The sequence below is a fragment of the Crassostrea angulata genome, chromosome 5 (genome assembly GCF_025612915.1).
Source record: "Crassostrea angulata isolate pt1a10 chromosome 5, ASM2561291v2, whole genome shotgun sequence".
Lineage (NCBI taxonomy): Eukaryota > Metazoa > Mollusca > Bivalvia > Ostreida > Ostreidae > Magallana > Magallana angulata.
Window position 1 is genome coordinate 6,466,245 of NC_069115.1, and position 12,308 is coordinate 6,478,552.

At 29.2% G+C, this 12,308-nt stretch overlaps 1 protein-coding gene across 1 annotated transcript; it reads left to right on the forward strand.

The window, feature by feature from the left end:
- The first annotated feature begins 6,399 nt into the window (after positions 1-6,399).
- LOC128184629 (DNA polymerase III PolC-type-like) lies at positions 6,400-11,236 on the forward strand. The gene is made up of 4 exons (XM_052854185.1): positions 6,400-7,754; positions 8,059-8,399; positions 9,210-9,281; positions 9,362-11,236. Exons 2-4 carry the CDS (start codon positions 8,219-8,221, stop codon positions 9,913-9,915), a joined length of 807 nt encoding a protein of 268 aa, XP_052710145.1. The 5' UTR covers positions 6,400-7,754; positions 8,059-8,218; the 3' UTR covers positions 9,916-11,236.
- Positions 11,237-12,308: the final 1,072 nt, after the last annotated feature.

Below are 12,308 nucleotides of genomic sequence, written 5' to 3' on the forward strand. Positions count from 1 at the left end.
GAAAGGAAGTGAGAGAAAAAGAAAAAAGATACATATAATAATTTATAAAGTCACTTATTTACATCAGAAATAAATGTTTAAACCATCGTGGATGTCATAAAATTTGTTAGAACTTCCCACGAATTGTTTGCCAGTGGTTTTCATAATCTAAAATGTAAGTATCAACAGTTTTTCAATAACAGATATTTTTCAAGCAGAAACCTGTTTTTAATTATTTGTTTTATTAGATCAAAACTCCAGTATGAGTTGTTGTTATATTTTGTTGCAAAAATATAATATTAAACAATTATTGATACTAAATTACAGACTGAACAAATGCTTGGATTTAGAAATTTACCAAATAAAACTGATTTCCTATCAAACAATATGGAAATATTAAATTCATTTAAAAACCACTCTTCAATAAAACACCGTAGTATATTTCCAATTCAATATCTTTTTGAAGAGAGACGTGCAATTTATATTTAAGAATTTATTTTTGGTCTTTAAAATCAAAACAATTATTCCGCTAATATCTAACAACAAACTTAGTTTATATATATATATATATATATATATATATATATATATATATATATATATATATATATATATATATATATATATATATATATATATAAAATGTGAATTAAGTTGCATGTATTACGGTAAAGCGCTATACATGGAACTACTACAAAAAAGATTTCCTGTATTTAAAATATCCATTCCATGATATGAAGAAAGCTCAGATAATAGGACGTCTTAGTGATGATCGAGAGGTATAAGTCAGACAGTTAGCTTTTCCTATAAATAATGAGGATATAATTTTAAAAAAAACCTTGAAACTCTTTAAAGAAGAAGTCTGAAAAATGGTACGCAAGAAACCTACATTCAACTTCAAGAAAAGGAGACTAAACAAAATATATTTGTGACAGCCTTTACATCTCGTAATCGTTTGGTAAAGATTGTTCAAAATCACGCCAAAGTTTGTGATGAGAGTATTTCCTGTCCAATAGTAAGCGAAAAAGGACGTTGCGGCAATGACATTCAACTGCAGTTCCAACAAAACTGACATTTTGCTGTGGTCCTCTTCACCTTACCTTCTTAATCTGGTGACCCGGACGATGATTCGTGGATTTGCTTGCAGTGGCATGTTACCTGTTCAATACACCAGATTTGTGAAAGGAGTCAAAATTGACCTTATACAACAATGGAATATAGATAAATGTATGCAGTGTAATTACATTAAAGAAAAGGGGAAAACAAGGAAAGTATCGACCAGACTCTGTGAAGGCTGTCACGAGGATAAAACCACTACAATTATGGATGTCCGCCATGGGTTACGTAAGAACGCAAAAGATTGCAGTGTAGTTGCAAAAAGACACATAGTCATCAAGTGTGAAGAAGTAGCCAAACAAGATGACATAAAATATTTCTGAAAGAAATTATAACGATATCGATGATCAATGAGTATCCACCGATGTCCTTTATACACGCAAGAAACGTGTCTACTAACATATTTAATAAAGATGTACGAGGCCCAGTTACTAGTAATCAAAGCAATTCCCAGCATCAGAAAAATAGACAAGTGTACTTGAAAGACAGAAGACGGTCTGAACCTCGATATGATAGAATTCAGCCTGTAGGACTTATTTGTAGGCATTTGACAATAAAAAGTTTGAATAAAATATCGTATTGAACATACTCAGGCAGTTCAAAATAACCACTCTGAATGTAATTAATCTTCAACTAAGTTACCAAAAGGACAAAGCACCCAGACGGATTGTAGACAGCTTTACCGAAAGTGACTCCTTAATTGTTTATTCGACAAGAAATATCCAGTGCATTGTTTTCGCGAAGAATACATTCTACGTGAAAATTTTCAATAATACAATGAATATATCATGAGCTCCATATGGTAGCGCCGTGGTTTTAGAATTCAACAATTCAATTATCTTTTTCTTTCTTTTCAAAAATTGTAGGGTGTAAACAAACACGTACAGAAGAAAATCTTATCAGTTTTTTATGCTTCAAGCGGACATTTAGGATACAAGCGCATGCTGATGAAAATAAATGTAATCTGATTCTGAGTCAGCCCTGTCCCTTGTGGCATATGGGCCAATTGTCGTAAGGTAGTAAAACTGTTTAGATCATATAACCCGTTTATGTCAGGATTTTCAGAAAATCATGCTATGAGGTCTCTCGAGCTCTTTAGTTAAAAGGTAACAAGATTTTTAAAATTTCCTTATATTTAGAATGCAAACAGTAACTATTTGTCCCCAAAAATATTTACAATGCATTTTAAAGCAAAAGTAAATAGGCTACTGTATTTGCCATAGGGGTGTAAAACTATCATAATTTTTTTTTCGTCAGGATTTTTAGAAAATCAGGCTACGGATCTCTCTTAATTTTTTTTGGAAATGTTATATTTTAAAATATTCACTATTTAGAACACAGAATATATATCTGTTCCCAAAAGATTTAACAGAAATATGGTAATCTCAAGCTCTGCGTTTCTTAACAGTTATTACATTATTATAAATGTCCAGTATTGGATAATAACTTATCCTTATTGATTATTACGATGAGATGATTGTCTTAATCTAAGTAATGTTGTTTCAGATCAGTCAATCTCAATGCCAGTTAATCCACAATTTGAAAATTGAATAAAGCTCATGTCTAGGGATTTAATGTAAACACATTAAAATGTATAATAGATTTAAAGATATCATATCTTTTTAAAAGGTAAATAATTATATTTCCAAACCACTATGATTCATAACTTTTAACATTTAAAAGAAAGAAAAAAGTGAACAAACGATGAGAAACTGTCATGACGAGGGTTTTTTGTTATAATACAAATATAATAGTTTTACTTTTGGATGGTCCATTTAGTTCAATTTGTCTTGTTTTTTTATGACAAGGTATGTAAAGAATGTGTTTGTAAAGGTATTTGAAGCCGATATGTCAGAGTCATTGGCCAAGGCATGTCTTTACATATCCATTACAAAATAAATTCCCAAAACCAACAATTTATTGATTGAGATTTATAAAAACCGAAATAAACGTAGTCAATAGATTAAAATATATGTTTTAGAATTTTTTTTTTTTTTTTTTTTTTTTTTTTATACACTTTTTCAACTAAACTGTTCCAATTTTCTGAAAATATTCAGAAAACCATGGTGATTATAAATTATCAATTTTCGGTTTCGTTTTAAAGGGATATCTATCGGCGGTGTGTTTTCCCAAGAGGTGGTTTTTTAAAATGATTTTTGAAAAAGTAATTAAAACCCCATTTTTTCACCAAAATGAAAATAAAGTTAGACAGACATCCGATACATAATTGTCAAATGTGTCAGTAGTTCATACCATTTTGATCAACTCTCAGTTCAGATTATCATAAGCTATTTTATCCTGTCAGTATAACCCATCATGATATTTGTTAGTTATTCATTTCTTCGTTAAGGAAAACGAATCGACATAGATCCATTACTTGTTTTACCAATATCAAACTCTTTATTATATAGAAAGATGAAAGGTGCTTTTTTAATTAATCATACATTTATAGAAACAATTGATAGAGAATATATGTTATCTTAAGAAAGAGGAAGTGTTTTTTGTCAACCTTGCATTAGTTCAGGTCAATAATAGAGGATATTTATTATCTAGAGAAATGAGGATGGTGGGTTTTTATTTGTAAACCTTGCATTTGTTCAGACCAGTAAGAGAGAATATTTATTATTCAGAAGAAGGGGGAATTGATTTTTTTATCAACCAGACTACTTCTATAGAATAGTTTGAAAATGTTTTTAAGGTTGAAACTGATTGTACATGTAATTGATAACTGAAATGAAGAGTGCTTATTTTGACAGCTGGTTACTTTTTAAGTATGAACTAATGACCGCGCACAAAGATAAAGATTAAGATAAAGTCTTTATACTATTTTAAATTTTTATAAACGCATTCAGAATGCTCAGTTGTGATTAATATTCAAGTACCGATTCACTGAAAATTATATTATAAGTAGAATAATTTCTTTTTCTATTTGCTTGGTTTTCAAGATTCTTGGAAATAACGAATTTTATTCCGTTTTCAAAAACTGTGGAATACTAATGCGCATATACTACATTTAAATAATGCAAATAAGCCAATGGTATTGAACGTTATCTCTAACACCTCTATTTAAAGCTTTGCTGGCAAGAAAACGTGTTAATGGGCACAGAAAAAGGTAAGGACTAGAATGAATTTATCCTTGTTCTCTTTAACATTGAACTGCGTTTTTGATCGAAAACATAGAAAACAAAAATTCTATCAAATATGATAGAATTGTTGTTTGACAGTAGGGGTACGCATGCATGCATTCTGTATGTTTTGCTTGAATTAGCTATTTGATTTTAAGCACAATCACAAAGAACAAAGAAGTTGTTTTCACATTGTGGTGATTAAGTGTTTCATCCGTAGAATCAAACTAAAGAATAATTGAACATCAAATTTTATTGAATTAAGGAAAGATATGATTCTTAACATTCTGTTTCCTTTAAAGGTCTTTTATCAGTGAAGTAAAGACAACCGTTCAAATTGAGTAAGTTCTATATGCAACAGGTTTTTGACGAAGATTTTCTCCTTTCATCAGAGAACCTTATTGTTTTGATACTGGTTTTTTCTCTTATATTTCCATATAAATTTGTCCTGTTGACTCCTCAAATATTTTTTTTATCTTTTTTAAACAAATAATAAAAAATATTGAGTCTTTACGGTTTTAGAACAATTGATAACGTCACTTCCAGTTCTGATTTATTGACAGTTTTCTGAATTTGTTTGTCCATGTAATACAGAGTGCGAAAAATATATCATATAAAAATTAATTAAAAAAATTAAATTAAAAAAACACTAAAAAACTACTGGAACTCGCTGGGACACGAAAGTTGATAACGAAAACATCAGAAATCTTTTAACTTATTTTAAACAAAAAATCAGATTGACGCAAGCGTCAAATGGTCCGCAAAAAATATTGTACGTTGTATGAATCATCATTGGTTGTTAACATAAAAAAAACACACCACAAAGAAGAAAATACGAGTTGGTTAACGTTGTCATAATTTTAATGTTAAATTCTAATTACTATATTTTCAGCAACACGGTTCGAGTTTTAACATTTTACTGTTATCATTAAGAATAGAGTTCGTTACTATAAGCATTTCTAACGGTAATAGTATGATCATTGCTTTCGTACGAAGTAATGGAGAACACATTGATTTGTAAATTATTCGAATACAAAGTTCAATTCATCATTATTCTTTTGGAGATTATGTATTTCAAACCGTTTCGATTTTTTGTTGCATTATATATTGCATTAAAACTTAATGCATTAGTTGATATGATTTCATGGGACCATATAATAAAATTGAAATGGATTATATTAAAGGTACATGTAAGATCATACTTATCCGGTAGAATCTGCACAATTTAAAGGGTAAAAATTAAGCCGGATAATTTTTTTCCTAAATGGAATTATAAATCTTATCCACACTTCAGTTTGTAAAGATAATCATAGTTATTTCAAAAGAATTAAAAATAAATCAGGTTAGCTCAAATTTTCGGTTTAATTCAAATTTCAGGTCTTTCATATTTTTGCGTAAATAATTGATATGGATGTCATTTAATGATTTCATTTTTTCTACCGCATACCACATGGAAATAATTAAAAATAAATCATGTTAGCTCAAAATTGGAAATATAATAAATATACACACCATGACACCCCCCCCCTTTTTATGAAACTTGATATAAATATAACACATTTTATGATCTGTTGAGATGTACGCTAGACTTCATTAAAGTAAATGATATACCCTAAAATATAAAACAGAAGCGACTTATAAGGCTTTTTAGCCGAACCTTATTTTAATGTGAAGCGACTCTATTTTGTATAAAATTCTAACATCCGGTAGTGTTAATGCATTCGAGGTGTTTTTCCAAGCCTGTCGGAAAGGCCGAAAAGTTGTGATTGATCCCGATACATGTTTTGAAAAGATTGAAAAACTCCGAAACTTTCCGAATATATTAACGTCTCGATAAAAACGCGTCTAAAACGACAGTCTATGAGCAAATTTTCATTTACGAGAAAAACAAAAAATATGTAATGTTTTAAAAGGCATAAAACATATGTTTCTACATGCAAATTTACTTTTAATTCATAAAAATTAGCATAATATTAATTCAATAAAAAAAAAAACTATCCCGCAGAAACGCAGTTACAATATTTATATGTGTATCAAATAAAGGACCGCCTCCTGGCGGCCCGTAATAATATCCTTTTCATTGAGGTATTTATTATAACATATTAAACAAAATATGTTTAGATAAGAAAATATTTTTTTAAAAACGTTCTAGATATCTCAAGAACGGTTATGAAATACTTGTTTAGGTTTGAAATTACAAAATCTACAATTTGACATTAAGAAAAAGTCTTTGCCCTACAAAGTATGGGACAAGAAGGGGATCTGAAGGCTTTATTCGATAGCTCTTTCCCTTAATAAAACATCTAAGCCTTTAAATGAAGATTCTGTCCAGATTCTAAATCATGTTTTGTTGTCTTAAGGTCTTATCTCATCCTATGAAAATCGGAGCTCGCATAGAGATCGTGTCTAGTTATCAAAACTGTGTAAATGAGTTTTCCACCTTTCCTAGCTTAGCACTAAAAAAAAACACAACACGTCCAAAGTATCAGCGGAGAATTCATTACACATGAATGTTGGTATTTCAGAATAATCACAATTTAATATACTTGAATTGATCAGGTGATTGGTGAAATTTTTAGTCTTTTTATCAGAATACCATACCCTTATAGTTATTTTTGGGGAGAATTTTATTCCTACTCATATTTTACATTATTAGTTACTTAATGCAACGATCGAGAGAATACAAAAAGTATTAAACTATCATAAATATTTCCAAAAATTGAAAAAAAAAAAAAAAAAAAGACAAATGTTCCACAACTTAGTAAGGAGTACGTAAAGGTGAGTTTATACAATAATTCTAAATTTAACAGAATGATCCCAATTATCTTATATCATTATAAGCACTGAAGCATGATTAATTTTCATATTCATTTAACATGTAGGTATAAAACTAACATTTATTTATTCATTTCTAAATTTTAGAATATTCTCTTACTTTGCAACAATTTGTTCACAAAATGTGATTAATCAGTAATAGCAAAAAATACCCCAAAGCAAAAAATACCAACTTTAAATACAGTTTCACAGATAAAATGTTTAATTAAAACAATTACAAAGATTTTATTAATCCTTTTATTTGAATGATTTTGTCCTTGCATGATCCGCTTTTTTGATGGACTTGATTTATTTTATTAATTTCATTGGTATTTTAAAATAAATATTTTGCATTTTTCATAACGTTTATAGAAACTGTACACAGAACTTCCATACAATTAAGTGTTATTTTAAACAAAATTCAATACGATTTCATCGATTTTATCGATTGTGTCGATTTCAAATTAATTTGGCACAAAGCATTCTTTAGGAAATGGCTTTAAAGTTTGTTCAAACAATGGTCAATGTCCTCTTAAAAGAAGAGATAATTTGGAAAAAGTGAAAATACTTGCTCTTCTAAACACGAACCTTCAACAATTAATACAACGTATGTACATTTGAATGAAAACAAATTTTCCACCAATAAAGGTACACTTGAATTGACATGAGTTTTGTTTTTGTTTTTTTTTTTTGCAGGGTGAGTCTTAATTTTACTTAGAGGTAATAGATGAATACACTAACGTGCTAACTTACAGGCATTAAACATAAAATGTCCTATAAATTACCTAGAAATTACCAATTTTAAACTAACTGAAAAATAGTTTGCTTTTACATGTTACGCATTGTTAACAATGTATACACCCCCCCCCCCAAAAAAAAAAAATAAAAATACTATAATTGCATGTAAAATTAAACCCCCCTGATTTTTTATAGACAGATTTTTATTCGTTTGAATTAAAATATAAAACATTTTTCTTGCATTTATCTGTAAAGCAGTTGTAAACGTATATTGAATATTTTTTAGTGTTAAAGAGTTGGTGCAAATATTAAAAAAGAGAATTAAGGATACAAAAGTTAAAGACCAAAAAAGAAAAAAAAAGAAGACGAAAGAACATCATTGGAAAGAAATGATAAAAGTTTGAAAGGTCAAAAACTACTTGACAAAAAGAGAAAAACTGTCTTCAATGGAGAAAAAAGAAAAGAGACATGTTAAAAGAAAATCAAAAGTTAAAGAAATTTCTTACGAAATAATAAATGAAGACACTGAAGATGTCAAATTACCAGAAAAGAAAAGACAAAAGAAAGAAAAAAAGACATCATTTGAAGTAACTGATGAAGAAAAACCAGGCTGTTCCCATCAACTGGGTAAATTTGTAGTTTTTGATTGAACAACTCTGTGTATAGAGTATAAATATAAATTAAGTTAATCGTTTCTATAAAATAATGCAGCAATTTTCTTGTTCTGTTTTAACTTTTTATCATATGTCCACCAATGTTTAAACGTCTAAAACTGTTAAATAGCCATTCTGAATATGGTATAATTTCCTCTCAAAGCATCTTGTCCCTTATGTGCTCGATTATTCCTAATTTCACACATAAAAGGCGATCCTAATATCCCACATAAAAGGCAATCCTAATATCCCACATAAAAGGCGATCCTAATATCCCACATAAAAGGCGACCCTAATATCACACATTATAGGCGACCCTTATATCACACATAAAAGGTTCGGCGTTCATTTAGTGAATCAGGTGGTACGAAAACATAACAGTTTTGCGCTTTTAAAAATGTCATGGCACCGTTTCATTAATAGCATTATACTGGAGATTAAAACGGGTTATGAAAATTAAGTAATGCAAAATAATTTATAAGCTGCAATATTTTACACAGAAAGAATTCCAACTGACATCTAATCCTAAGTGAATAGACATGTAGAGAGTTATATATTTTAATAAATATTCATGCCACCTCGGAAAATTGTGTTGTGTACTGAGAAATTATCAAAATTTGTGAAATATCCTTTTTCTACAGGTTCATTGGAAAGTTATTTTGCAGATTCACGTATGATAACTTTACATCACTTATAATTCGTGGAGTTTGTAAACAGTGTTCTACAATACACGAGCCACCAAAATATTAATGTTTCTATAATTGTATGATGATAACTGTTTCAGAGAGAGGGTATCATGTGAAGAGAAGTACAGAACCTAGCATCGTTATTTTGGATCTGGAGACTACAGGCTTGAGTAAGTTATTGACATCAGAAGAGAAATAACTAGAATTTGAAAACAATTACTATTTTACATAATTGACATGTATTTTTCAGTTTGTGGAGGAATAATTCCTCATATAACACAAATTGCGGCCATGGAATACAGTTCGAAGAAACGGTTTTCAAAATATATTTGTCCAGAACTTTCGATTTCACCTCATGCAGAGATGCTGACAGGTATAAGTTGGAATGGCGAAACACTCCTATACAGAGGTAAACCTGTTGAATGTGTGGGGATAAAGACCGCACTCAACGATTTTACGACCTGGTTGCAGAAATTTCATGATGTCACGATAGTTGCACACAATGGCCGGCGCTTTGATTTCCAAGTCTTGTCTACAGCTGTTCATAATTGTAGGCTATCAGATATATTTAACTCTTCGCTCACGGGATTCTGTGATTCGCTCGATATTTTTCGATATAAATACCCTCAGCTTAAAAAACACACTCAAGCATATCTGGCAGACCATTTTGGTGCAGGGTCATACAATGCTCACAATGCAGTGGACGACGTTGAAACATTAAACAGAATCTTAAGAAATGCTTGTGTTACGATCAGTGACTTAATAAAACACTCCGACGAGTGTTGGGAAAATAAAGGCATGTAACTATACAGAAGATCAAAAGAGTTTATAAGAACATTCAATGTTTTGATAATGCATACCCGGATTTGTTTATCCTCCTAAATTGCATTACATGTTTATAATTTTTGTTGCAGATATATATGCAGTCATTTGTTGTAACACGATAAAATTATTGTGATGACTTAATTTCGCCTATCTTAAAATTAATATTTCATTCAATTAGTTTTTTTTCATATGCAGATATGTAATACTTACATATATTGTAGCCTTGTTATCTCTCTTTTTACATATTCAATTTTTATATCATAAAATAAGTTATGGTCGACTGATACCAAAATTTCTTTGTTCTATTGTGTCTCTGATTAAGCGTTTTCTTCTTCTCCTACTATATCCTAATGAGTTTTACAACAAAAATGTATAGTTATGAAATTCTCTTATGACAAAAAAACTACTTAAAATCACACATCGTTGATGTGCTGAAAAGGTCGTGCTCTATAACCTAATTAAAAAAATTTGCATAAAATTATAGGACTTAAAAAAACGAGGAAAAGTCATTGTGATAGATGAGATCTGTTTTATTAAAAAATAATAATAACAAACCACTCTTTAAATATTGCATACAAAATCTTCACTCCGTTGTATTGTAAATATTTTTATTGTATTTGAGGTTGTCTTGCTTTTAATCGTAATTGGTCACATTAACTTATTTCTTTTATGGTAGTGTTAATGATGCAGTAGAATTACATATGCAGATATAAAATTTCACATTTTTTGAAAATAAAATCATTGAAAATACTTTTAGTTTGTAAATTGGTAAAGCGAGTTTGTTTAAAATGTTTTGTTCATGAAGTTATCTTTGAATGTTCTATGACGGTAGAGTTTTTGTATTGCAGTTGTTAATGAAATACCGTACATACAATATACCACCTGGATACCAGAAATTGCTTTTCATCTAAAAATTTATGTTTTTTTCTAATGATAAAATTTTACATAACATCCTAATGAATATATATTGCAATTTGAAAACGTTATCAATACTGATTTAAGTTCAAGAACAAAACAAATTCATGTTTGTTGGAAAATGTATACCGATTAACTATTGTCACAGGTTGTTTTTGAACATAAAAGCATCTACTTTTATAAATGCACGATCAATTAAGCAACAACATTTTCTTCTTTCCAAAATGGTATTTTTCCCCCGGACTCAATGATTTTTTTTGTGCTTTCTTTTCAATAATAGGCAGGTATTAACAATCAGGTGGCAGGACTATTCTCGCGAAAGTTTTGCCAAGGTTTTAGCTTGAATTGGATATTTTAGGTGTAGTCGAAATGTGGTTTGAAGTAATTAGCTAGGTAAACATATAATAACGTTATATATATATATATATATATATATATATATATATATATATATATATATATATATATATATATATATATATATATATATATATATATATATATATATATATATATATATAAATAAAGCCTTGGTACAGCAAAAAATACTTAAATAAATAAAACAGAATGCGACAGTCCAAATTAAATAAATGTTTTACTGTTAGCGCTAACAGTAAACAATTTATTTAATTTGGACTGTCGCATTCTGTTTTATTTATTTAAGTATATATATATATATATATATATATATATATATATATATATATATATATATATATATATATATATATATATATATATATATATCAGGCTTGGGGTAATGCTAAATGTAATGGTAATGCATTGCAATGCATTACATGTTTTCAAAGTAATGCTAGTAATGTGTAATGCCTCAAAATTAGGCCAGCATTTTTTGAAATTTCGATTTACAAACCCGCCGACCCTATTTTTTTAAAAGTTCAAATAAAAATAAAAGGACCTAAACTAGCTATTAATTTTATTTTTTCCTCCGACCCGAAATTTCCTTTCTGGTAAAAATAAAAATAATGTTGATGCAATCACGTAGCCTATGTGTAGTCTGAATTATTGTTGTTCATGCATTGATTAAAAAGACCAAGTTCTTTCCGATCAAGTCACAGGCACTAGAAGTCACACAAAAAAAACACCATTGGGCCTACTCCTGTTTGCTTTCGTCCAACCCTACAATTTACGACCCTTTTAAGTTTTGTGATCGGCAACTTAGCCAGAATTTCCTCAAGATAGAGAAGTTTAAGTCTTTTTCTATCACAATTCCGTAAATTAAAAATAAAAAATCTCCTTGGCAAGAAAATGATAAGATACTTATTTAAAAAACATTTTTGCAAAATACATTCTAAAATAATCATAATTTAACCGTTTGGAAATAGATCCTCTACATAACGGTTGTAAGTGGGTCATAGGGTTGGACTAATTACCCTAAACACACTGAACACAGGAGTCTTATGACTGAAGGAAAGAGAATGATTTTATTTGTCATT

What these genes read in the sequence shown, in the direction of transcription:
- LOC128184629 (XM_052854185.1), top strand. Translation starts at nt 8,219, where the DNA reads ATGGAGAAAAAAGAAAAGAGACATGTTAAAAGAAAATCAAAAGTTAAA. An exon ending in AGGCTGTTCCCATCAACTGG is followed by an intron (nt 8,400 to 9,209) that starts GTAAATTTGTAG and finishes TAACTGTTTCAG; the next exon opens with AGAGAGGGTATCATGTGAAG. An exon ending in TCTGGAGACTACAGGCTTGA is followed by an intron (nt 9,282 to 9,361) that starts GTAAGTTATTGA and finishes TGTATTTTTCAG; the next exon opens with TTTGTGGAGGAATAATTCCT.